We start from the raw sequence: 26965 nt of genomic DNA on the forward strand, positions 1-26965 counted from the left end.
TATTGTGATAATATACACAAACAATCAGAACAAAAACAATCAGAACAAAAAAGAAAATAAAAAAGAAAATAAAAAAGAAAATAAAAAAAAAAATAAAAAAAAAAAAAAGAAATATGAAATTTATAACAACTACTGTAGGATAGCTGTCTATTTGTTTTTATATTTCAATTTCAACTTCAACTTCAACTTCAACTTCTATAAAAGGACAGACTATATTTCTAGAAGAAGAAGAAAGAAGAAGCTTGTTAAAGAGAGAGACGAAGAACCGCAAGAGAAGTTAACCACTATATTATTCACGTCATACACGCCATCAAAACATTTTCCTACCCCTCTTTAAAGCTTAACTATTTGGACAAAAATTCACCTAGAACACAACAACTACAACAACTACAACAACTACAACAACTACAACAACTACAACAACTACAACAACTACAACAACTACAACAACTACAACAACTACAACAACTACAACAACTACAACAACTACAACAACTACAACAACTACAACAACTACAACAACTACAACAACTACAACAACTACAACAACTACAACAACTACAACAACTACAACAACTACAACAACTACAACAACTACAACAACTACAACAACTACAACAACTACAACAACTACAACAACTACAACAACTACAACAACTACAACAACTACAACAACTACAACAACTACAACAACTACAACAACTACAACAACTACAACTACAACAACTACAACAACTACAACAACTACAACAACTACAACAACTACAACAACTACAACAACTACAACAACTACAACTACAACAATGTCCAATCGAATACCACTTTATGAAGAGTCCAAGGACTATATAAACGAAGACCACATTAGTGAGTTTGCCAAAGCGTTAGTATGGCAAGATCATGATGATATAACAACCACTCCAACTACACCTAAAAACGAGCCCTTAGATTTTGGTGATGATGATGATGATGATGATGATGATGATGATGATGATGATGATGATATGTCATCGCTGGCAACTGAAGAGATAGACCAAGATACAAACAATAATACATTGATTGGAGAAGGAGCAGAACTTGGTATCTCACCAACTCCTAAACCAGACATGATTACATCAAAAAGTGATTGGTTTCCTGTAAGTGCCGCCAGTGCCAACTCCAAATCCAAAACAAATACAAAAAACAAGGCTAAGAAATCGTCATCCCCTATAGCCTCATTACAAAATGAATTTAGAAATAGTATAAGTTATACTTTACTACGATGGCCAATACTTATAGCTGTGTTCATCTGGGTAACAATTTTAGGTTCATTATATTTTGCCATTAGAGTACATGTGGCCCTAAAAGAATATTTCTTTACTTGGAGAGGACAACGAAAGAAATTGAGGGAGAAGTTGAGACAATCAAAGTCGTATGAGGAATGGGTTGAAAATGCCATAAATCTAGACAAGTTTTTAAATTTGGACAAGTGGTCAGAGAACCCTAAGTTTTCTTATTATGATTACAAGACGGTGGGCATGACCATTGCAAGATTGAAAAAAGCACGTGCAGCAAACAACATGCAAGAACTACAAATATTACTTCAAGGATGTTTGAAACGGAATTTTGCTGGGATTGAGAATAGACAGTTGCATTCACATAGATACTATGGAACCAAAAACTTGGTACAATCGTATTACGAAGAAGTATTACGTTGCATAGATATACTCACTGATTCGAATGATGTTTCACCAGAGATCAAGTACAAGTTTTTCAAGATTGTACTGAAGAATTTTGGCAAGTCGGCTTTGTGTTTGAGTGGAGGCGCCACTTTTGCTTACACCCATTTTGGAGTTGCTAAAGCCTTAATTGATGCGGGACTATTACCGAATATTATATCAGGTACATCAGGAGGTGGATTAATCGCGGCTCTATTATGCACAAGAACTGACGAAGAGTTGAAGAAATTGTTGATTCCGCAGTTGGCAAGGAAAATCACTGCTTGTGAGGATCCGTGGTATGTATGGATTCCTAGGTTGATAAGAACTGGTGCTAGATTCGATTCCGTTGCATGGGCCAGGAAATCAAATTGGTTTACTAGAGGATCAACTACTTTTGAAGAGGCGTTTGAGAGGACAGGCAGAAAGTTGAATATTAGTACCGTTCCTGCTGATCCCCATTCACCGGTAATCTTGTGCAACGATATAACTTCTCCTCATTGCATTATATGGTCTACATTATTAGCATCATCAGCAGTTCCAGGTATCCTTAATCCGGTGGTATTAATGATGAAGAACCCAGATAACGGCGCAGTTGTTCCATTTTCTTTGGGCAGCAAATGGAGAGATGGATCGTTGAGGACAGATATACCTATTGATGCACTAAACACATACTACAATGTGAATTTCACCATTGTATCCCAAGTCAACCCACATATTTCGTTATTCTTTTTTGCGCCAAAGGGAACTGTTGGTAAGCCGGTTCCAGTGTCCAAAAGCCGAACAAAGAGGGAGAAGTTTGCTTCATTTAGAGGTGGGTTCATTGCCACTGCATTGGAGCAACTATTGCGATTAGAGATCCGAAAATGGCTACAAATTGTTAAATCGTTAGATCTATTGCCGCATGTATTACAACAAGATTGGTCAAATGTTTGGTTGCAAAATTTTACTGGCTCAGTGACAATTTGGCCAAGAAACAAGTTGAATGATTTTTGGTACATCTTGTCTGATCCTACTGAAAAGCGGTTGGGCGAGATTATCATGAAGGGTGAACGCAGCATGTATCCAAAGTTGCTTTACATCAAAAATAGAATCTTGGTGGAAAGGGCAATTGAGCGTGGTAAACGTGTCGCCACGCAAGCTACAAAAGAAGCTCGCATCAATCTTGAAATATCATCCAATCGTAACAATGGAGGCATTGTTGACATCGTCGTTGATGATGACGATGAAGACGATGGCATAGTTCCTAGTGACTATGATGTTGCCAAATTTAAGGAAAAGATTGGAGTGACTAATAAAGACTTTGAAGAGTTTGCGGCTGGATTTAGCGGTGCTGACCATGACGGAGATGATGAAGATGACGATGAAGATGAAGATGATGCATTCGATGAGGACTTGTTGGTGAGGGACATGTATGATGACAGTGATACATTTAGCAGTCCTTCACCCCACGGTCCATCACAGTTTAAACACAGACGCAACACCGTGTTTTGATTATATAGACAATCACGAATTATAAAACAGACAAGACAAGACAAGACAAGACAAGACGAGATATTTTTTTATGTTGTAGTGGTAATGAAACTTTTGTAAAAGCTCATTGTAATCGCTCTGTCATTGCAAACGCATGAACTGTAATCACTCTGCTACAATCCACTATTCTCTTTTCCACATTTTCTTCACTTTTGCGTCAAATTTTCCCACATCACCAATTTCACCTTCAACTTCAGCAACTTGTTGTAAATAAAACAAACATAACTCAAAACTCTGAGTCATAATAATTTGTTTCTGCTCCAATGTGAATGGACTTAGGACCCATGAACTCATTGTTGCTTTACTTGCTTGAACTGGTTTTGGACCAATTCCAATTCCCAATTTCAAACACTGCAACCTTGTTTCTTTCTGCATCACTGTCATCAAGTTCTTTATGCCATTATGACTTTCATTTTTCTTAAACGTTGATAACTTGACCAGTGGGATATCATTTTCAAAATCATCGTACAAAATAATGACAATAGAATCAGGGGGTAGTTTTTCAGTAGCAATGACTTTGTTCCATGCTTTTGCGCTTTCGTTCATGTAGGTGTTTGATTTGATGAATATTAGACTATTATCGGCATTACTAGTTATGGAATATGTTGATTTGGGAACAAGTTGTTTAACGGTGGATGAGTAGTTGTCTAGTAGTATTTTTAGCATTAAATGGCCGGTGGAGTGTCGGTTGGAGGGCCCTGGATTTCCTATCGAGAATAACACCAAGCTCATCCTTTATGACGAAGATGAAGTTTGTTGTGGTAAGTAGTTGCAAAAAAAAAAAAACTAAAGTACCTTTAGGGAAGAGATTTTGTTGCGCTGGAATTGTTTGTTGACAAAAATTGATACGCATATAAAGTTTCTTTATCCTGTGCAACACAAATTATACAAAGAAAGGATCCTGAGGGATAGTTTTTCGTAAACATGACAAAAGATGAATTGAATGAGATGGATAATGCAACACCGTCAGAAATTGAAACGAGCAGGAATGATAATGCAAAGAATAGTGAAGTAGAGGAGGAATTAGGTGACAATGATAACACCACAAGCCTACCGGAGGTTAAGGAATCGATTCAAAACTCTGCATTAAATGATTCTATCGAAGAGCCACAGGAAGAATTAAGTGAACCAATTGAGCAAGGGAAAGGGAGCGATGCATTGGCAGACAAAGTTGAAAGTAATCTTGAAGAGACCACAGCCAACGAAATTGAATTTCAGAACAACATCACAGAGGCAGCAATTGACGGCTTGAAAGAAGAAGCAAATGAGTTATTACATGACGACCCGAATCAATATCAAAATCAAGAAAAAGAAGAAGAAGAAGAAGAAGAAGAAGAAGAAGAAGAAGAAGAAGAAGAAGAAGAAGAAGAAGAAGAAGATGATGACGACGATGATGACTTTGATGATTTTGCTGCTGCAGAACCCCATCCACAAGAAGTTGACACAACAGATGAATTTGACGATTTCGACGAATTTGAAACTTTTGAAGAACCCACCACCGACAACAACAACCAAACTCAATCCAACGTGGACCCTGCATTTCCAGACTCTTCCTTTGCCAATAAATCGGAATTTGAATCGAGATTATCCCAACTCTTGTCCAAATTATTCATCACTGACGAACTTGCTTCATCACCATCTTCCTCTGAACCACTTTCAAATTCACAGAATGCCGTATCTGATCAATCTACTGAATCGTTGTTAACCGATAGATCCAAAACTATCTACAAACAAATTTCCACCATGCCTTATTTACATCCGCCAAATTGGATACGACTGGATATAAGACATAATCTCTTGATTAAATTGGGCATACCCATAAACCTTGACGAATTGAATGCCAATGCTAGTGCCAACCCCAATGTCAAGGTTACTATACCACAAGCCACCACCAATACATTGTCATCGTCATCAGATATTACCCAGTCCGAGAATACTGCTGATCAAAACCATTTGGCTGTTCCACTGCAACGTCAACACCGATCACGGAAAAAATCCATTAGCGAACAAGATATAAACTGGACAGATTTCACCATCCCCGACTTTGATTCATTGAAATTAACCAATGCTCAAATCCAAGACTTAATCACAACTACAAATGAAACATTATCGAAATTTGAAATTGATTTAATGGAAAATTCATCATCACAATATTTACAACAAGCTAAATCGGAAGTACTTGATGCCAAATTGCATCAATTACGACTGAATCATCAAGAATTGTTGAAAATGAGTTCAATTTGGCAACATCAGTTGCATGAAGTACGTAAAGATTATGAGATTTATGAACAAGTTGTACAAAGTTGTATTGGGTATTCGCAAAAATTACGTCGAGAGGAAATTTTGGAAAATTTGAAAAAAATGAAACCTTCTTCGTCATCTTCATTCTCATCGTCATCGTCGTCATCATCTTCATCGAAAAAGAAGAAATTTTGGAAGAAATAGAAAAAAAAATTGCTACTATACCAATAAAAGGGTGTATTATTTAATGAAGTGAAAACTGTCTGATATTTCAAGTGTACTTAAAATATATAACTATAGTACATAACATTTAAAAAAGAAGCAAAATTGTACATAAGATTCTCTAAATTGTAAGTTTAGTAGTAGTAGTAGTAGTACTTTTTAATCTAAGGTATGAAGTTGAACAAGGCATTAATCTCATCATTTGGATCGAAACCTGATTGTAAATTCATATTTATAAATGATGAATCCATAAAATTTGTTTGGAATCCAGGAGTGGATGGATGGAGCGGTGGAGCTTGAGCTTGAGCTTGAGCTTGTTGTTGCTGCTGCTGCTGTTGTTGTTGTTGAGCACCATCATTAAAGTTACCACTAGAACATGACTGCGGTGGTGGCATGCTAGCATTGTCATTGATATCGTCATTGTTGCCACTAGTGCCTTCTTGCCCCTGTTGCTGTTGGTGGTGTTGTTGTTGTTCCACTGGTGCTTCTCTCGTCCCACCTACATCATATATATTGCTACCCAAATCCTGTTCATTATTTGGAGAATGGACTACTGATGGAGCGGCACTAAAAGTAGGAAACAATTGTGTTGGATCGAAATTTTCAAAAAAGTTTTGCTTGTTGGGAATATTTTCCGTAACAAGACTGATATCTGGAAATGAACGAGTTGATGAATCTGGCGAGGTCTCACTTGCCGTTTTATCACTTCCATCCGCACCATTGGCTTGCTTCATGGGTACTTTATACTGTTGAATCAATTGTTCAATGACTGGCGTTTGTGAAGTTGGAGGTACGTTTGGATTACGATGTTGGTATTGTTGTTGTTGTTGTTGCGGATTCAACGACGAGCGTTGTTGAGAAATAGGTGCACGAGCTTGCAGTTGCTGCGTTTGGTAATCATGGTAACCAGTTCCACCCGGGGACACACCAGAAGTAACCGATGAAGGAGAGAATTTTGATGTAGCAGGTGAATGTTGCTGCTGTTGCTGTTGAAATTGGACTTGTGGCTGTTGTTTGTTAGGTTTTGGATGTTGAAGAGGCTGTCTTGGTGGAGGAGGCAACGGTTGCAGCTGGGACTGGCGTGAATTTTGCCGCGACTGTTGTGGCGATTGCAGTTGCAGTTGTCGCAGTTGTTGGTTTCCATATTCCATCGATCCTTGCTGCTCGCTTCTAGTCTCATTAGCTCGCTTCTCATTCAACTCATTGATCATCATTCCGCTTTCAATGACACTAGCACGTTTAATCTTATCATTAGCATATTTATCAAACAACTTGATTAAAACTGTAACCACGGGGTAGTATTCACCCAACTTTTGTACAACAGCTCTTGAAACAAGCAATGATTCACTTGCGGTGGATGCAATCACTGTATTAGTTGAGTCAATGTGATAAATCAACATAATCAATGCACTAAATGCAATATAGACATACATCGTCGGCACGTACTTCAATTGATCTCTGTCCATCAAGATTTTTGAGATAATTGAAATCATTCTTGCTGATTGGAAACTAATACCCCAACTTGGATACTTGTAATTGTTTGGGTTTGTTGATGAGGATTTAGCCATTCTCATCAAGTTTGAACGATGAATCAAAAACAATCGATTGTAGTATTGAGAATTAAGCAAGCACGCGTAAAAACTTTGTGATGATGGGTCACCCAATGAAAATACCAATTGTGGTGGCAAGTTTGTAAACCAAATACCCATCAACATATCGCAATGTTCAATAATGGAGAATGCATTTCTTCTCTTCATTGATTCTGATCTAATGCTATATTGGTGCTTGATGATAATCCCGGTAATCTCTGCCAACTTGATCAAATGAATAAAATATAACGCATGCGTTTCATTTACGTTGTACAGAGAAGCAACGCCCAACTCTGGATCATTTTCATCAAAATCTTCCATCGTCAACATTGGAACATCACAATCATTTAAATCAATTGTAACCGGTCTGCCAAAAGCAATGGCAACATTACGATCCTTTTCAAACAAACACCACCAAATTCGCCTCCATAATCTCTTTTCCAGGAGCGATAAACTGGACAACTTTGTCACATCACGCTGAAAACCAAATCCTTGCGCAAGTGCAACAGCGACCCTTGTCCAGTAAAATGAGTTTTTCGTTACATCCTCTGGTCCATCCCAATATGAACCAATCAAAATCAAAGTTTGAATGATAGACAAAGGATCACTTTCATAATTCATTTCGTACAATGCTTTTGCTCTTTTGAAAAAAGTTATACTTGCAAGATTTGTAGATCCATTAGCATCTAAAATTAACGGGTTTTTGGACACTCTACTTCCACATAATAATACAGCATGCAACACCATCAAACTGGGACTGTCATTAGGATCATTAAATTTTTTCATAAACAATGTACGATTCAACACTGGCATCAAAGGGTGTACGTGTTCAAAATAGGACTCAATTAAATCCAAGGCCAATTCTCTACTTGGAAGTAAAAAGGCGCCTCTTAATTTCAAAATCTCCATTTCAACAGCATCTAAACTGCTATCAGGCAAGTCAAAAACGTCTTCAGCCAATTGTACATGGTTTTCACCAAGTTTATGAGGATAAACCGCAATTGAAGAGGACCCAACATAAGTTAAGGATGGTTTACCCTTGGAGGTTAGCAATTCCTTCTTATGCATTGAGGGTCTGTTTTTATATGTTGATGTTAACGAGGGGGGCACGCTAATTTGAGATATATTCAATACAGGTTCTTTTGTTGTTTTAGTTTTGGAAAAGCTTGAGTGATGTACTGAAGAGATGTGACTGATTGTTGAAGCATGTTGATTGTCACCTGGTACATCATCTAGGGTAGCATGCTTGGAAGTGGGTGATATTGCTTCCTCCTGCTTGACTGTAGTTGCTTTTGCTGTATTGGCTGGCGTTCCAACAGAGCTTCCTGTCGACGTGTGATTACCAGGCGTCAGTATTGCCGTGGAAGGTGCTCTAGCCTTTGCCTGTGGATCATTACCTTTTTCTGGAGTAGCCACGGCAGCAGAGGCATTAGCAGAAGCATTAGCAGAAGCATTAGCAGAAGAATTAGCATCAGCATTAGCATCAGCAGCTTGTGCAAGTTTCTGTTTTTTCGACTTTGACTCTCCAGCTTTGTTGCCTCTCTTTTTCACTTCAGGCAATACACAATCACAGCCAAATGTTATGCAGTTGGTACAGGGGATATGAATTTCAGCATCACAACGCACTTTTCTCGATCTACACACAGTACATGCTCTAGAACCTCTAGGACGTTTATACTTGATAGTGAATGCTTTTGGTTTATCTTTGGGATTTGTTTTATTCGAGGAGTTGTTACTGTTGTTGTTTTCATTACCAGCGTTGGATGTGGTGGTAGCTCCATTTGTTTGATGATTGTTTTCCTGCTGATCAGTATTCAAGTTGAAACTATCGTCATGTTCCTTCTTGATTGTGATTGGTGTATTACTACCACTACTCATGATGATGATAGTACTGAGATTGTTGATGTTGTATACTGTTGAAAGTTTGTCTGATCAACCTGTAAAAGGAAAGTAACTAACTTTAATTTTAGTTGATTTTTTTTTTAGTTCCGAGTCATACTTTGTCAAACGACACAGACAGAGAGAGAGAGAGACAGTAAATTCCATTTTTGTATATTGGTTCCCAATGTCGTAAATTCCCTTGCGACATGACATCAAACGATATACATCTCTTACTTTTCAATAACATACTATGCTTACAGTTTTTCACCGCGACGAGAGCAGAGCTTCCACTTGTAAAGTGGAAACTTTGATCTTACAGTTGTTTTACTCTTACTCTCTTTGTATTTTTTCCCTTTTTGTTTTTGTTTTTCCATTTTCCATTTTCCATTTTCCATTTTCCATTTTCCATTTTTTTTTGGACCGAGGAGGGAAGGGAAAAATTCATAAATAAGAATAGACAATAATATTCCGCTTTTTTTTGTTTTTGTCTCTCTTAATGTTTACTTTCAGTCGGTTGGTAAAACGGTTATCGGAGTTTGTATGGTACGAATTAGTACAGGTAACAAAGTAATGTATGTATGTAACACCAGTTACCCATTCTTTCTTCTTAAGTTAAAACATTTATGGATCAAGTCGTAATGAAGTATTTGTGTTATAGATGAAAAGAGTAGTAAATGATTGTACCCAATTTTTAAAAAACGGTTGACAACATTTGTAACCATCTCTCTCCCTCTTTAAAGAATAGAGTATGTATAAATGTAGAAGAGTATTTCCCATTTCTGTTGTTTTATGGCAAACGATAGGTGAAATAACCCCCTTCCCCCACAAAAATACCTGTATCTGTGGCTTTAGACTTGGCGTCTATAGTTTATTACTCTACTAGCTGCTGCATATGTCACTCTTTAAGTCCGAGCGCTTTCTTTGTGTTTTTTTCAATGCAAAGTCAAAGGGTCTAAAGTGGCACAGATTTTGTTAGTAAATATATATGTCTGCTGTTGCAAACACAACTCTTACTTATAAACGTGCTTAAATATTGAAGAAAGAATATACTTCTTTCACCTTCATTTCCCTAAGAAGAACCTTCTTTTCTCATTTCCTATGGTGGGACAAGGATTTAACCATATATAGTCTTCCATTAATATGGTCTATGGTCGTGTACAAATTCCAGAAGATTTTGAGTGGACTTGGCAAAGCGCAGGAAAAAATCCACAACCTTTTTACATATTAATTTCTTATCGAATTCAATACCAAAGCAAAGCACAGTCAGATACCGTAGGTCTTAATTTGGCTATTATTGAAAATGGAGAAGAAAGCTGAGGAAACACATCATGCTAATGAAAGCTACCTCGGCGATGACTTAGAGAAACAACAAATTGACGATGACGGGTTGGAAACAATTTCAGTTTCCCATGAGCAACATCAAAAGACTAATCAATCCCAAGATAAACCAAAGGGAGTTTTTTTTAGCATTTTTGAACCATTTAGTTTCTGTTCGTTTCTTTTTGATCCTTATTTTTACCCACTTTTTGTTTTCAAACCTCACGATTTCCAGACATATTGTATCCTGTGGTCTCTAGGGATGTTGTTGATTTTCGTTGAGCAAAGTTTGCGAATATGGAGAAAATTTACAAAGCGAGGAATTGTCAAGAATAGTTTAACTTGCGTTTTGGTGACGGTTTTCATTGTGAAATTAATCGTGATAATGTTGGCAATAATGCCATATGCAAAGAATGTTCCATGGTATGAATTGTACGAGAAGACACAGAGTTTGCTAAAGATATAGATGTAATAAATGGATGGATGTCGGATTGCTTATTTGTAGGGACTATACTCATCTTGAGATTGATAATTGACAAGGTCTTGCTTCCTTTCCTTGACTAAACAAATTCAGAAGTTGCAAGCAACTCGGGACAGTTAAAGCCCAGAGTAAAGCTAAGCTGGTTCAGCATTAGAAACTATTACATGTATGTCAAGAATCTATATCAGAGTATCAGTGACGAGGTTTTTTCCAGGTAACTGCTATTTGTACAGGATATAAGATATCTAGACCAATATATTATTTTAAACTGGTGTCAACATCACAGTATAAATATCAGCTTTATCATAAAAGTAAAGCGTAAGCTCTTGTCTAAAAATAAATAAATAAATGAGCAAATTATAAAGCCTTTTTCGTTTTTACAAACTTATCTCCGCGTAAGTTTAAAAACATACTTTTTGCGCTTTTCAATGGTGGCTTAAATTCAAATAACTTTTCTTCTTTTATTCCTTCTTTGTTGATACAAACATATTCCAAATTAACCATTTAATAAAAATATATTATTGATTAGGTCACTGTTACAATGAATAAAGAAATTGATGCTTATGATAAAGAAAACGATTATTTCGTCTCTAGCCAGTTGGAAGAAGAATCTCAAGAAGGTGCAAATGAAACTGATATTACTGAATTGATTCCTTTGCCATTTTAACCCTCAAATCAAAGCTCATCCGACCCTGAATTCCAAAAGGCAATCAAATTGATAGTCTATATTGATATTTAGATTTGTTATTCATGAACCAAGAAGTACTACTTTATACAATAGTGAATTGGTGACAGAGATTATGGTATCACTTACGCTCATGATATTGGGTTCAATGGTTTCATTATTGATGAAGGCATCTAAAAGTGGAAGTTTCAAATCTAAAGTGGATCTAGTTGTTGCTATACGTGATTGCTTAAAATTGCTTACGATAGCTTTGTATACCTTGTTACGAGAAATAAAGGATTGGTAGTGGGAACAGAAAAAGAAAACACTTGCAACAGCAAAAGGATAGACAATGGATCGAATGCAACCGTTAATGAAACGGATAACCGAAACCATCTCCTTTAAGAGAAAAAGGCTATTTTTAATCGACCCGAAGGCTCAATTGTACGTATAATCACCTTTTGGTGGGCTCAATGGACACTTTTAAAGCATAAACATATGTTGAAGAGTATGACAGTTAAGGAATTAGTTACTAAGATCCATCTTCATCGTTCTTGATGTGGTGATGATGTCGATTAAGTTGATGGCTAATATTTTCTAGTGTTTTATAGTAATTCTTTCGAAGGGAGTGGTGTATTGCTAAATAGAAATTGATATAAATCACGTGATTGTCATGCTTATCTGAAAACAATCATCATCTCCCCTTTGCAAACATCATCATCAACAACAACAACAATAAGACAATAGAAAAAAAAATTTTTTTTTTTGTTTTTTTCTTTTTGGGTGATTGCAGCTTTTCGGTTTTTGTAACAATAGACACACACTACTACTACTACCTACTACACACATAGAACTTGAAAAAAAAAAATTATTCACTAAAAGGTTTGGTTGTTGCTCATTAGTACAATCCTTCAAATTTTGGCCTTGTTTTCACTGGATAGACAGCCGTACTTAATTAGCATATCGGACATCTAATACTTTTTTTAATTTCCAAACCATGTCGAATCAAGAATCGGACGCTGAGAAAAATATTGAAATCTGGAAGGTCAAGAAATTGATCAAGTCATTGGAATTGGCTAGAGGTAATGGTACCTCGATGATTTCCTTAGTTATCCCACCAAAGGGTCAAATCTCATTAATACAAAAGATGTTGACTGAAGAGTATGGTACTGCATCGAATATCAAGTCAAGAGTTAACAGATTGTCAGTCTTGTCTGCCATCACATCGACACAACAGAAATTGAAATTGTACAATTCAGTACCTAGAAACGGTTTAGTTGTCTATTGTGGTGATGTCATAACTGAAGAAGGAAAAGAAAAGAAGTTGAATATCGATTTTGAACCATTTAAACCTATCAACACCTCACTTTACTTGTGTGACAACAAATTCCACGTTGAGGCATTGAATGAATTGTTGGAAAACGATGACAGATTTGGATTCATCATCATGGATGGTAATGGAGCTTTATTCGGTGCGGTCAGTGGAAACACAAGAGAAGTATTGCACAAATTCACCGTCGATTTGCCAAAGAAGCACGGTAGAGGTGGTCAATCTGCAATGCGTTTCTCGCGTTTGAGAGAAGAAAAGAGACACAATTATGTTCGTAAAGTTGCTGAAGTGGCTGTACAAAATTTCATAACCGCAGATAAAGTCAATGTCAAGGGATTAATCTTGGCAGGTTCAGCCGATTTCAAGACTGAATTGAACAAGTCTGATTTATTCGATAATAGATTACAAGCAAAAGTCATCAAGATTGTTGATATATCATATGGAGGAGAAAACGGGTTCAACCAAGCTATCGAGTTATCGGCAGAAACATTAGCCAATGTTAAGTTTGTGCAAGAAAAGAAATTATTGAATGAATATTTCGAAGAGATTAGTCAAGATACTGGAAAGTTCTGTTACGGAATAGAAGACACATTGAAGGCATTGGATTTGGGTGCTTGTGAAAGAGTTATTGTTTACGAAAACTTAAACATTATAAGATACACATTGAAAGATGTTGAGGGTGAAGAAGTAATAAAACACGTCAACCCTGAATTACCCGACAAGTCGTGGCAGGAAGATAAAAAGACCGGAACTGATATGGAGATCGTTAAAGAGGAGTTGTTTTTGGAGTGGTTGGCTGAAAATTATAAAAATTTCGGTGCTGAATTAGATTTTGTTACTGACAAATCATCAGAAGGTGCTCAGTTTGTACAAGGTTTCGGTGGTGTTGGTGCTATATTGAGATACAAGGTCAATTTTGATCAATTGGCCGATGACGAGTCGGAGGAGGACGAATACTATGATGACGACGATGATGATTTCATCTAAATTGTGGAAAGAGAAAGAAATGGTGTGTGTGTGTAGAAAGTTGCTGGTAATTTTATATAGAAGCAATTATATATACAACATTATAGATGAAAATAAATGGAGGATAGTTTCTATCTATTTACCATCTCTCAACTCCTGTCTCTTTTGTTTGGCCTTTTTCTTTTGATCTTTTTTGACCTGCTTGGCTTCTTTCAATTTGGCGATTTTATTCAATTTTTGCTCATTGCTAACTGGTTTAATCTTGCCACCATTCTTTTGCAAGTCATTCAAGGCATTGACTTTATCATGTCCAACCACGTCTTCATGATGTTCACCTGTTGCCATTTGGTGGGCTAAGTTTTGTAATCCACTAGTTAAATATGATCTTCGGTTATTCTTCCTAATAGGTCTAGCTAACAACTCCTTCAATTCGTACTTGTACTTGTTCTGCTCATTTTTAGTCAACTTTTTGCCTTCTTGTCTTTTCCTCTGCTTTTTGATAATATCATCTTCAAAGTCATCCAAGTCGTGTAAATCTTCAACGCCCAAGTCTTCGGCTGCTTGCTTCACCCACGAATCCTCCTTTCGTGTTGCAGTAGAGGATATTCTTGCATCGGCTAATTTAGATGCTAGTTCTATTCGTGGTCTCAACTGAGCCACCAAATCCATTTCAATAGGTAACAACTTGACATCGTTATGAGCACCCAATCTCTTATTGCTAGCATTTGAAGCGACTATCTTACGCAATTTCCTCAATGGTCCTGAAGCTTCTTGTGGCGAGCAAAACATCACCGACACACCTTCTCTACCTGCTCTTGCCGTCCTTCCAGACCGATGAATATACACATCGGCTGATCTGGGTAAATGGTAATGAGCCACATGATCGATTTTAGGTATATCCAACCCTCTTGCAGCAACATCAGATGCGACCAACACGGCAGTCTCATTCTTCTCAAGAGCAGCTCTGAATCGCTCTAATGATCTCAATCTCTGCTTTTGTTCCATCGATGAGTGGATAGCAAATGCAGGAATTTTCAAATTCTCAAGTAATGGAATCAACCTCTTGACCGAGTCTATGGAGTTTGCAAATACTAAAGTTGACCCTTTATACATCAACAAAAAGTAATACAAGTACAAGTCACGTTCAGTGGCACCACATTCAACTAAAGCTTCAGTGATTTGCCCCGAGACGATTTCCTTGGGATTGGCATCAATTAAAACCGGCTTCTTGTCCTTGAAATTTAATTTTTCATTCAATAATTCAATGATTTCGTCATTTTGTACCAAACTGTTGCCATCAATTTGCTGCCTTTGATTCTTTTGCTTGGGTTTTTGTTGCTTGTCCAATTTGCCAAACAAGTCTCTTGAAAAAGTAGCACTAAACACCAATGTTTGCCATTTCCAATCAATGATCTTCTTATTCTTAGGTCTGTTTTTGCCAAACAACTCCAATATCTTTTCAAATTCTTCAAAATGTCCATCTTGTAACAACCGGTCAGCTTCATCCAATACTACAATATCCGTCAGACTCATCCTCTTGGCCAATTCAGAGTCATTTTCACACAACTCCAAAAACCTTCCTGGGGTAGCGACTATGATTCCAGGGCCCATCTTCAATAATCTTTGTTGTTTTTGTATCGCTAATCCACCAGTCACACTCACGATTCCCCTCACGGAAAGGGGCGAGTACTGAGCCAACTTGTTCAAATGGTCAACCACTTGATGGGCTAGTTCTCGTGTTGGGGTAAAGATTATACCATTGGGCGAATTGATTTTCTTGTCATTGACATTCTGTTTCACTTGGTCCAAGGATTGTAGATACTTTTCAAGGATGGGAATTCCATAGGCGAGTGTTTTACCTGAACCAGTAGTGGCTTTACCAACCACATCTTTACCTTCTAACGCAACCGGGATGGTTCTCTTTTGGATTGGTGTAGGTGTAGTAAAGTTCAAATTCGCGAGACCATTTAAAGTGTACGGGCTGAGGGAAACTCCAAGTTCATTTTCGGACCACTGTGGTATATCTATGTCATTATCATCGGGCATAGGTAATTCAAGATTGGCAAAGATGTTGTGTTTTAGTTCAGACAGGTCTCGGTTCTCCTCTGCTTCGCTATTAGGGGTCTCTTTAGAAAGTATATCACCCTTGGAGATGTTCTCATCTTCCTCATTGTCATCATCAAATCCCGTGAACTCTTCTTCGTCAATAATGTGATCGCCCTCTTCTTCGTCTTCATCTTCATCTTGTTCTTGCTCTTCCTCGGCATTGTCGTCCCCTTCATCCACCTCATCGCCTCCTTCAACACCCTTTGTCTTGTCTTCTTTTACAACAAACTGTGGTTTCCCATCAACAACCTCAACATCAACTCCATCAATTTCCTCTAGTCCAAAGAATCCTGTGTAATCACCCAAATTATCGGGTATTTCAACTGGTTTCCAAGCTAAATCATTGATCTTGACAACCTTAGACTCTTTTTTAAGTTTTTGCTTCAAAGTCGGGGGTTTTCTAGGCTTTGATACCTTGTTTGACCTCTTATGTTGTTTCTTGTTGCTCTTGTTATTCGGCATGTAAAGTATGTCTGCTGAGTTGATTAGTAGTTAATGCTTGTTGTAAATTGAAAATTATATTTCCATCATCTCATCTGAAGTTTACTTACACAAAAAAACACACAAACACTTGAGTTTCACACTCTATCAGAGGGCTTCAGTACTTCACTTTATACAAAGAGAGGACCAACCTTGCTTACTATATTTGATTGCCATTTGAGGTTGAGCAAGGAAGATTAAATTCAATCACTTTCATTAGGCCTTCGAATATAATGGCAAAAACAAAGAATGCAAAGAGAGGCTTACTGGTTCGATCTACTTCAATAACTGGAAAGACAGGTTTGGCCAAGCAGAAGAATTTAAAGCCCGAACACACTAGGCAAATAATCCGACGGTTTCATATCTTACAAAAGAATAAACACACAATTTTAACAAGACTCGGAATCAGTGCAGCTTCAGTTGAAGACCAGAATTACGACAGTATAAGGAAAGAGGGCCTATACCAGACAGAATTCAAAAACTTCAAAGTACCAGCCAAGTATAGTGACAACGAGGTGTACCGAATTGATAGCGGACTAACCAAGTCAGACTTGACCAGAGTTCTAGCGAGAATTGATTCCGAAATTGAACAGAGAGGTGGCATAGATGTCTATCAGTCTGCATCCACCCAAGGTCAAAATGGTAAAAGAGGAGGAGACTCGTCAAAGAAGCTAGTTGAATGGTTGAGACTTGACGGGTACCAAGCAAAATTGCAAAATGTGAATGCTTTGGAAATTGGGTGTCTAAGTCCTAATAACGTGATATCAATTGCTGGAATCTTCTCGCTGGTTTGCCGGATTGACTTGAATTCACAAGACCCTGCCATTGAACAACAAGACTTTATGCAGCGACCTATTCCAACAAGCGAAGCAGAAAAATTCAATTTAATTTCATGCTCCCTAGTGATAAACTTTGTTCCATCGCATAAAGAAAGAGGAGATATGTTGGTTAGGATGACCAAGTTTTTAAAGAAGCCCAAGAATGGAAGTTTGAGTAGCTTATTTCTTGTGTTGCCATTACCGTGTATTTCAAATTCACGGTATTTTGACAATGATAGATTACTTGAAATCATGTCGGCTTTAGGATTTGTGCAAACGTACTCTTATGAGGCAAAGAAAGTGGCATATTGGCTATTTGACTGGAATGGAAAGACAAGCAAGAATGCAAAATTCCCGAAAAAAGAGTTACACTCCGGCTCACAGAGAAACAACTTCTGCATAACCTTATAGCTTGGCACAAGAGGGTTTTACAAGGTCCAATTGTTTAAGTGCTTGTTCATCTCATTTTTTTTTTGTTGCTTCATATATTGACTAAATATTATTCCCACCTGCGTATTACACTAGGCATCAGCGACATGTTCATGTTCAGGCTTTGCATAGCCCGTCGAGGTAGCCATTTCCTCTGGTGAAGGCGGTATCCAGCTTCCCGACTTCCATGGTAGAATTCCTTGTGCATACATTTCATCAACTTCTTCCAACGTCAATCCTTTTGTTTCCATGATGCAAAAATAGACAAACACCAAAGATGCAGCAAGACATCCTGTAAATACAAATCCGTAATAAAAGTGGATTGAGTTGATGATGAATGAAGATGTGAATGAAATGAGGAATCCCCAGATCCAATTCGAACCAATTGCTACCGCCATTGCTTTGGACCTGACTCTTAATGGATACGTTTCTGACAAAATTGCATAAACACCACCAGCCCAAGTAGATGCAAAAAAGAATATGTACAAGCATGTAATGAAAATCATAGCTCTTCCTGTTGGCAAATGAGTTGGTGAGTTCTGGAAGTCGTCAGTCATATACAAGTTTGTTGACCCAAGCACTGAATAGATAACAAAACAAACAAACATACCTGTTGAACCAACCATCAAACAGAGCCTTCTTCCAAATCTTTCAATGGCCCAAATATTGACAAAAGTGGAAAGGAAATTAACACAACCCAAAATCATTGAAGTTTGAAATGAATCTTGCAAACCAACTGCCTGGAAAATCGTCGTTGCAAAGTAAAAGAAGTAGTTGTTACCTGTCAATTGTTGCAATGACGCTAATGCAACTCCAGTTAAAACTCTCTTGAAAATTGCTGGTTTACCCGTAATCAATTCCTTCCAAGATGCAATGCCTGCTAATTTCTCCCTGTCGATACCTGCTTGGATTAGCTGCAATTCCAAGCTAACTACTTTATCATCAATTGCCAACTTATTGGACTTTGCAATTGAAGCTCTTGCATCTTCAATCCGCTTCTTTTCAACCAAGTGTCTAGGGGATTCAGGCATAAATAACATACCTACACCCAAGAATATAGCCCAAAGGAAGCACAACCCAAGTGGAATTCTCCATTGTGCTGAATTATCCAATTGTTTAGTACCATAGGTACAGCAGTATCCAATGAAGATACCCATTGTTATACACAATTGGAAACAGCACACCAAAGTTCCCCGTAACACTTTTGGTGAAGATTCGGAAATAAACATAGGGGAAATGACCGAAACAGTTCCGACAGATAATCCCGTGATGGCACGGCCAATGCAAATCTGGTACCATTGGGTTTGCGACGAAATTTGAACAATGATTCCAATAACATAAATAACCATTGAAAACATCAACCCAACCCTTCTTCCATAAATGTCTCCAACTTTGGAAAAAATCAATCCGCCCACACAACAGCCAATATTGAAAATTGAAATTATCAACCCCGTTCGTATATTGCTCAAATACTTTTCGCCTTCGTCGTTAAACTCTCCAAATCTATCTATAAAGTCAGTCATATTGACGAATCCTGAAATTGTACCTGTATCATAACCAAACACAAACCCACCAAAAGCAACCATAAAACATAAGATTGTAATCAAAATATATTCTTTATAGGATTTTTCTTTTAACTTTTCTTCCACATTTTCCTCTAAACTCTGAACGTCTTTGTTGTCAGACGAATCATATTTGGGGGTGTGTTCCATATTACGTCTTAACTCGTCACTTGCTACGAAGCTATCGACAGACACCATTATACCCTTGAATTAACAAAAGTTGTAAAAAGTTGTTAGCCTGTGTGGGAAAAACTCTGGTAGTATATACTGGACGGGTTTTAGGATTTTAAATTATTTAGGAAACTCCAAGCCTTTATATCTCATTATTTTCGCAATCAAAAATGCATTACCGAATAGCGTTGAGTTCCCTCCATCTCGTTGTAACATATTACACAACCTTTTGTTTGTTACTAGTTTACAATTCTTGGCTTCACCAATATTATCCAACACTTGGCAAATTGATTATGACATTAGGTAACAAAATAAATAATAACTACTTGATTTATCCTGCAACATTGCCACAAGCCAAACTGTAACATCACTGGAGTAAGTTACACAAAACTCAAAGCCCGGAAAATAAAAAGCCAAAATGACTTGCAACACATATACAGAGGAATTCACTGGCCACAAAGACGTCATCCTTGGCATTTTTGCATTGCACAACTATGTAAGTACTTTCTAACATCAGTTGGTAAACCTACACAGCCCATCTGGTTTACCTCATTGAGGTTAAATCATCGGTAATCGTTGGCTATAACTTATTTGTCGTAAATTCATGTCCCAAAAATATCTCTATAAAATCTATAAGTTAGGCCCACACTTGTAGTTGCTCAAAATAGTCGATCCGTTTACGGTCAGCATTATTTATATGGAGAACCACCGATGATCTCAAATCATCAACCATGGCCGGATGTCCGCATGTCACAAAACATACCGATCCCATCGATTCTTCGATGCTGGTAAGGACAACTTTATCAATGTTTGGTCTTGACTCGACAAACGTAATATGTGGCAACTCGTGCTTGATTCTTTGATCAAACTCTGTTTCTTCATCAGAAGTGGTAAGCACACTTGAATTATTTGCCAGGTCCAATCGTCTTTTTGGCACTTTCATTAGTGGTGTTAATTCATTGGTGTCTAACAATGCATCTGTCTCAAGCGAATTTATGCGTTTGCGGAAATCATCTGCACTGATGAAAGAGTTCGGCCTCGTGACGTAAACTATGGTCTCAATGTCTTTGCCACGCAACTGTAACAATTCATCATAGAACCAAAACAAGGACGAAAACTCTCTTACCACCCATATTAGCTTCACCCTCTGTTTAGACCCACGATTTAATAGTTCCATGGCCTCTGCGTATATACCAGGTATTCCATTACCACCAGCTATAAATACAGAAGTGTTGTACTTTCCTGCCGGTGTTTGCTCTCCATATGACCCTTCAATGGCTACTCGAACTTTTGTGTACTTATCCTTGTGGGTAATTAAGTAATTGGACATCGATTGAGTTACCCCCTTTTTAACTTTGATAAACAACATTATCTCATCGTCGGTAGCAGTATATGTAAATGGGTGAGATTGCCAGAAACAACTTGGGCGCAAAAAATGGATAAAAGCATGTCCTCCAGGAACTGCTTCCCAGCCATGTGGTTTTGGCACTACGATCTTTAATGTTTCATCTGCTAGTAGGTAAACTTTAGCTTCTGGGAATCCAAAAGACCATAGACGGCACACTCTTATAAGTCTGTCAAAGGCCCAAATCATAGCTGACACATAGTAGAACCAGACACAGTACAACTGTTCAACATGTATCCAAGCCCCAAATATAAACACTGCTGCGAGAAGAATATGGATTAACAAGAAGGCCTCGTACCATTTCCGGCGCAACACTAAAAGCCCTTGAATTAGGATTGCAATACCAGCATACGTTGCAGCTACTCCGTAATAAATATATGGTTTAATTTCAACTCCCCTTATTCTTATGTATAACCCGTAGTTGACTGAGTGAATGAGTATAAGCACGACGACGATCCTTGAAATCCATCGGTGTAACGTTATAAATGTCGAATAATCCCACCTAGTAACCCATTGTAAAAAGTTATTCCTACCTCCAAAAAGTATGAGCAATGGCATCATGCTACTCGATAATATACTAGCCCTAACAGCATAATATCTAAGGTAAGCCATCTTCCTACTTTGAAACAACGGATCCCCTTCAGTGTAACTGATGTTTTTAGTCAAAAGGAATATGCAAAGTGCTAGGAATGTAGTCAATATTAAAGTCTCGGCTCTAGTTGGGACTAAAAAATCCAAAACGTAAGCAAATCGTTTTTCATTCGTCTTTCTTCGGCGTCCTGTGGCAGGTAATGAGATCAGCTTTCTAAACCAGTTAGAGAGCGGGTCAGTTAATCTCTTATTCAAACCATGAAAGAATATTTTGGACAAATTTCCCACTGAGACCAAGACGAACACGATAACCCAGTAAAGAACCAAGTATGCCCCATAATTAACAGATAAATCGAAATTGCCCAAGAAGTTGTTGTAAGCGCTCTTGAAAATAAACGTCTCAGTTGTGTTCAACTTGACAGGGAAATCAACTACTGTATTTGGTTGGAAGTTGGGGATATCTTGAATGGATTTTGCGTGATCATGATAGTAAGTTTCAGCATGCACGAAAGCGTCACGTTCAATCGTTCGATTGTACTGCTGGCACATTTCCAATAACGAATCAGTCTGGTTGGGATGTCCCTGTTGGTAGCAATGAGCAATAGTGGAAAATGCATTAAAGTTGTTACAATAGCACCATTCAAACGTTCGGTTCATATCGCAAAAGCGTGCAGTCGTCAACTGTATCTGATAGTTACATCCAAAAAAAGCAATCTTTGGTTGTCCATATTTATGAAAAGGAGCCCCTATCCTGGCTGTTTCTGGTGCTATTGCGGCCAAGGCAGATATGATGAAAGACACTGTGAGAACTCTCTTCAATAGTCGATGAGTGGCATTCTTTGATCTGATGGGTATGAGGAAAGGGAATAGGACTATTCCCAACACTAGGGAAAGGTATAATGCAATTGCATACATTTGGTAGTAAAATATAAAGTTTTTCTACTTCTGATCCGTTTGTGGTGGCTTCCTAGTTGTGGATCCTGCTATGGTCGAATATGCGAATGTATATATATTTATACAGTTTAGATCAAATAGATAAAAAATGGCAACGAAGAAAAAAAAAAGAAAAAAGAAATTGAATGATGAAAATTTTCCGAAAATTGATTGAAATACTATTGTACTGCATGTAGACATGTATTGCCAACCAATTATTTTTTAGATAACGGGATTCACAGGCAAGTGATAAGTCACACAATGTATTTATCGGTAAATCCTTTCAATTCTTGCAGTTTTGGTGTTTGTGTGAAAGGATGGACCATTGTAATTACTAAAAACATAGAAGTATCACACTCAGGGATGACCAATATTAAAGTTGTGGCGCTATTACATTTGCTAAATTTTTGAAGAAAAATATTTAAACTTTGCTGCTACCATATCCGGTTCGGAAAGTTTCAAATCCACAACTGCATCATCTTAGTACTACCAAAGGTTTCAGTTACCCATAGCACCGGTGATCTATTCTAATCTAATAGGAGGAGGTTTTCATTTGGACAAAGTATAATGCGTTGACTAGGCTCGATATTGGCTATTTCCAAATTCAAAGTCGTGTAATATGTTACAATTACAAAACTGATTACGAATCAATCGACCTGTCGTTGCATCTATTGTCAATAAACCAACGATTATGTTTAGTAATATTTGCAACTGTTTATAAAACCCGTAAATATCCCATTTCTTTTCATTCATTCACCCCATTTTATCTCCTTACCACTACTGCAATCAAAACTATGTCGATTCAAACCAGAGGATTACGAGAGGAATACGTTCCATTACACGAAATCAAAAGACCAATCCCACCCGTATTGGATTATCAAAAAATAGATGCAATGGTTTCTACATTGAAAGGAGTGCCCATGGGATCAGCTACTTGCAAAGTTGAAGATATAACTGAAGGTGAACTACCCCCAATTGATGTTTTTAAAATTAGAGATAAGGGTAAAACTTATTACTTTGCCTTTGGCGGATGTCATAGATTTCAGGCATATGATAGACTAAGCCAAGGTGATGGTGGGAGCAAGGAGATAATGGTCAAGAGCAGGATAATTCCTGCAACCAAGAAGACGTTGGAATTGTACTTGGGCTCATCTGTCCAGGTGATGTTTGCCGATATGGAGAAGCAAGAAGAGGAAAAACAGACTCTGTAGATGTTTTTGAGGACTTGTGTATATAGATAATGACTACGTATTATGCTTTATGCCCAAACTTGCGATTGGTCGTAGAAATGTATAGCTTTACCTGTTGCATTGTCAATTTTCTGGCAAACTGCTGCTCTAATATCATCTACCAACTTTGTATGGCCACAAGTGATGAAAGTCACTGAAGTTGCACATTCTTCGATGTTGTTTGCCACTAAACTTGTAACATCAGGTCGACCATGGAGAAATCCGACAAAACTCAAATCGCTTGTAATACTTTCATCAACACTATCCAACAGTGTCGTATCAAGTGTATACAGCAGTGGCACCAAGTTGCATCCAATTTCTTTTTCTTCTACCACTCCTCTTTGGATATCTCCTGTCTCTTTTGGTTTAACAAAATGGCCAGTTACATACACTGTAACTTGAACCGGGGTCTTTTGGAAAGCCTTCAATTCGGCATGAAACCAACGAATAGATGAATAGTTCCTAATAATCCATACCAACTTGACTCTTTGGGAGGAGTCTCTGCTTACTTCCTTAACACAATGGGAAACTTCTTGGTATATCCCAGGTATTCCACTTCCACTAGCAATGAAAACCATCAGATCTGTTTTAGCAACTGGCATCGTCGCTCCATATGGCCCTTCAACCCCTACCCTTAGCTTGGCATGATGATTTGGCTTGGAAGCCAAATACCGGCATAAACTAAAGGTGAATCCCTCTTTAACTTTGCAATAGCAAACCATATGCTTCTTATTTGTTATCGAATGCATAAATGTGAAAGGATGAGATTGCCAAAACCAACTGGGCCGAAAAATATGTATGAATGCATGCCCTAAAACATTTCGTTTCTGCCATGATTTAGGAAGCGGGATGTCAATTTTGATCAAATTGTCAGTAACCAATTCAACATCGGCAAAAGGGAACCCAAAAAAATATAAGCGAACAACTCGTACAACTCTATCCAAGCCCCAGATGATTGCTATGAGATAAAAGAAGTAAACAAATCCCAACTCATTAACATGGGTCCAACAACCCACGAGCCAGCAAACTCCCAACACAATATGTACAACTAGAAATGTTTCATACCATCGTCTTCTCATATAAAGAGCACCCTGAGCTAACATTATAGTGCCTGCTACTATCGCAACAACTCCTGCTCTCAAGTACCCAGTTTTTATCTCCTTGTAGTAAAATGATCCAAGAAGCTTCGTGTATCCTATGGCATGAGTGGCAGCCATTATAACCATTGTTCTAGCAATCCATCTATGGAATACTAGAAATCTTACATACTGCCATCTAGTAATCCATAAAAGAATGTTGTTTCTTCCTGCAAATAAAACCACCAACGGAGCCAACATTGTCGATATTATTCCAGATCGATCAACGATATACCTCAATTGAGCATTGTTTCGGGTGTAAAAAATTGGATCTCCTTCAACGGGATCGGTATTTAAAAAGGTCATTATAGTTAATAGTAACAAAAACACTCCCAAAATCAAAGTTTCAATTCTCGATGGAATCATAAATTCAACTGGTCCCCATGATTTTAATTGAGCTTTCAATTTCCCCCTTAATGCCGGTAACAACACGTGTTTTTGAATTAGTTTGATCCCAGCACTGTTTAGACTTGATAAGTTTGGAAATATGTATTTAATCCAATTCGCTACTGCGGCTAGCAAAACTACGACCATCCAGTATCCATATATGACAGTACCATAGTATATTGAATTGTCAAAATTACCAAGATACTTTTCATATGCTCGTCTATAAAGATCCACCTCCTGCGACAGCAAAAATATTGGATGGTCAATCGTTGGGTTGGTGTTATTCGATGCTGGCACAGATAAATTTGCGGTGCTTTCAAGATACTTTTGAAATGCAAACTCCACATTCTTCTGAGTCAAGTTTATTCCACCATTTATTTGACAAAATTTCTTTACTCCTTGAATACTCTTCAATTCCACTTTCCCTTCGTATGATAAGCATCCTAAAACTGATCCAAGCCAATTAATATTATTGCACAAACAAGTGGTGTTGGATTTGTAAAACGTGCTATCCTCGCAGTAATTTGCATGAGAGTTAATTTGGTAGTTGCATGCATATGTCGGTATCATGTCCTTATACCGAATACAAGAAAGGTTTTTAGATTTTGGAACATTCGATGCATCAATGAATTGCAACAATGTGATCAAGCTGAAAACAAGCATTCAGGTATTCAGCAATTTGTGATTGATGCAACTGTTGTATTATCCCTTGACAGTTTCGATATTACGTGAGAACTTTATAATGAATTGTCGAACCATGGTTGTTCATTGCTAAAGCAGTTGTAAAAACTATCAAATGAAACTGCAAGAAATTATCCAAATTTGAAAAAAAAAAACACACATTATTGCACATATCTTGGTCCTATATGACTTTGAATATATTAGATGAGGTCATCCTTAAGAAGACAAGTTGGACAGGTTGTCATTACCAATTGGTCCAGACTTTGACATTTTGGGGGGGTATAGCACAATCTAATTTAACTTTTCCTCAAGTCGATATTTTTGTAATGAGAGTTTGGCGCTTAACTCCGGCCATTCTCTATTTTCCTAAAATAACAGATTGCAACACCCATTTAAAACTGCAACGAAATATATTGGAAAACTATCTACATTCTATGAAACTAGATCTAGATTGGATAAATAATACACATTTTGGAAAAAATCTTTAAGCCCAGACTTGGACTTGCTCGTAAAAGTCAACTCTCTTTTTGTCTGGGTTGGTGACATTCTTGGCACAACAATGGCGGATCTCGTCAACCATGGCTGAATGTCCACAGGTGACAAATGCAACAGACCCACTAGACTCGTGTATCTCTTGGGGAATGATATCCTTAATCGAAGGTCTACCTTCTTTGAACGTGACATGCGAAAGCTCCTTCTTGATAATGTCAACGATTCTATGTGTCGATTCTCCTTTCTCATCATATGAGTCTTGTTCCACTTTAGCAACTTCTTTAATAGAGTCATGTTTCTCGTCACTAGAGTTTTCTTCAACCCGAACCTCCTCGTTGATTGAGTAATCCTTTTCTTGACTCAAGTTTTCAGAATCTTCTTCCAATCTCTCTAATCCTTGGAACCTGCTGTTGAACTCATCGATAAATACATGACATGATGGCTGTGTGATGTATACAGTTGTCTCGATTTTGGTGTCTCTCAAGTTGAGCAACTCTTCGTAAAACCAGTACAAAGATCTCCACTCTCTGACAACCCACTGCAACTTCAACTTGTTTTGAGCGTCCTTGGTCTTCTTAGCAATGTCAACGACTTCGGAGTAGATACCGGGAATACCGTTACCACCAG

At 37.7% G+C, this 26965-nt stretch overlaps 12 protein-coding genes across 12 annotated transcripts; 5 read left to right on the forward strand and 7 right to left on the reverse strand. All coding sequences in view use genetic code 12, as the record gives it.

Annotated features, from left to right (window-relative positions):
- Positions 1 to 803: 803 nt before the first annotated feature.
- Positions 804 to 3188, forward strand: CANMA_004994 (uncharacterized protein; the record flags this gene model as incomplete). Its single annotated transcript, XM_051817330.1, has 1 exon — positions 804 to 3188. The coding sequence occupies one exon, from the start codon at positions 804 to 806 to the stop codon at positions 3186 to 3188; it is 2385 nt and encodes a 794-aa protein (XP_051669760.1).
- Positions 3189 to 3350: 162 nt separating this feature from the next.
- Positions 3351 to 3959, reverse strand: CANMA_004995 (uncharacterized protein; the record flags this gene model as incomplete). The annotated part of the gene is made up of 1 exon (XM_051817331.1): positions 3351 to 3959. One exon carries the CDS (start codon positions 3957 to 3959, stop codon positions 3351 to 3353), a length of 609 nt encoding a protein of 202 aa, XP_051669761.1.
- Positions 3960 to 4151: 192 nt separating this feature from the next.
- On the forward strand, positions 4152 to 5672 carry CANMA_004996 (uncharacterized protein; the record flags this gene model as incomplete). The annotated part of the gene is made up of 1 exon (XM_051817332.1): positions 4152 to 5672. The coding sequence occupies one exon, from the start codon at positions 4152 to 4154 to the stop codon at positions 5670 to 5672; it is 1521 nt and encodes a 506-aa protein (XP_051669762.1).
- A 182-nt stretch (positions 5673 to 5854) lies between these two features.
- On the reverse strand, positions 5855 to 9157 carry CTF1 (Ctf1p; the record flags this gene model as incomplete). The annotated part of the gene is made up of 1 exon (XM_051817333.1): positions 5855 to 9157. One exon carries the CDS (start codon positions 9155 to 9157, stop codon positions 5855 to 5857), a length of 3303 nt encoding a protein of 1100 aa, XP_051669763.1.
- Positions 9158 to 12619: 3462 nt separating this feature from the next.
- ERF1 (translation termination factor eRF1) lies at positions 12620 to 13939 on the forward strand (the record flags this gene model as incomplete). Its single annotated transcript, XM_051817334.1, has 1 exon — positions 12620 to 13939. One exon carries the CDS (start codon positions 12620 to 12622, stop codon positions 13937 to 13939), a length of 1320 nt encoding a protein of 439 aa, XP_051669764.1.
- Positions 13940 to 14053: 114 nt separating this feature from the next.
- MAK5 (putative ATP-dependent RNA helicase) lies at positions 14054 to 16486 on the reverse strand (the record flags this gene model as incomplete). Its single annotated transcript, XM_051817335.1, has 1 exon — positions 14054 to 16486. The coding sequence occupies one exon, from the start codon at positions 16484 to 16486 to the stop codon at positions 14054 to 14056; it is 2433 nt and encodes an 810-aa protein (XP_051669765.1).
- A 251-nt stretch (positions 16487 to 16737) lies between these two features.
- CANMA_005000 (25S rRNA (adenine2142-N1)-methyltransferase) lies at positions 16738 to 17733 on the forward strand (the record flags this gene model as incomplete). The annotated part of the gene is made up of 1 exon (XM_051817336.1): positions 16738 to 17733. The coding sequence occupies one exon, from the start codon at positions 16738 to 16740 to the stop codon at positions 17731 to 17733; it is 996 nt and encodes a 331-aa protein (XP_051669766.1).
- Positions 17734 to 17843: 110 nt separating this feature from the next.
- On the reverse strand, positions 17844 to 19511 carry CANMA_005001 (sugar porter family MFS transporter; the record flags this gene model as incomplete). The annotated part of the gene is made up of 1 exon (XM_051817337.1): positions 17844 to 19511. The coding sequence occupies one exon, from the start codon at positions 19509 to 19511 to the stop codon at positions 17844 to 17846; it is 1668 nt and encodes a 555-aa protein (XP_051669767.1).
- A 610-nt stretch (positions 19512 to 20121) lies between these two features.
- Positions 20122 to 22395, reverse strand: CANMA_005002 (ferric reductase family protein; the record flags this gene model as incomplete). Its single annotated transcript, XM_051817338.1, has 1 exon — positions 20122 to 22395. One exon carries the CDS (start codon positions 22393 to 22395, stop codon positions 20122 to 20124), a length of 2274 nt encoding a protein of 757 aa, XP_051669768.1.
- Positions 22396 to 23207: 812 nt separating this feature from the next.
- CANMA_005003 (sulfiredoxin) lies at positions 23208 to 23624 on the forward strand (the record flags this gene model as incomplete). The annotated part of the gene is made up of 1 exon (XM_051817340.1): positions 23208 to 23624. The coding sequence occupies one exon, from the start codon at positions 23208 to 23210 to the stop codon at positions 23622 to 23624; it is 417 nt and encodes a 138-aa protein (XP_051669769.1).
- Positions 23625 to 23671: 47 nt separating this feature from the next.
- CANMA_005004 (ferric reductase family protein) lies at positions 23672 to 25828 on the reverse strand (the record flags this gene model as incomplete). The annotated part of the gene is made up of 1 exon (XM_051817341.1): positions 23672 to 25828. The coding sequence occupies one exon, from the start codon at positions 25826 to 25828 to the stop codon at positions 23672 to 23674; it is 2157 nt and encodes a 718-aa protein (XP_051669770.1).
- A 502-nt stretch (positions 25829 to 26330) lies between these two features.
- CANMA_005005 (uncharacterized protein) lies at positions 26331 to 26965 on the reverse strand (the record flags this gene model as incomplete). The annotated part of the gene is made up of 1 exon (XM_051817342.1): positions 26331 to 26965. A coding segment is annotated over one exon (635 nt), but the record flags the coding sequence as incomplete, so codon positions are not given.

This window comes from Candida margitis, assembly GCF_024628925.1.
Source record: "Candida margitis strain CBS 14175 chromosome Unknown scaffold1, whole genome shotgun sequence".
Taxonomy (NCBI): domain Eukaryota; kingdom Fungi; phylum Ascomycota; class Pichiomycetes; order Serinales; family Debaryomycetaceae; genus Lodderomyces; species Lodderomyces margitis.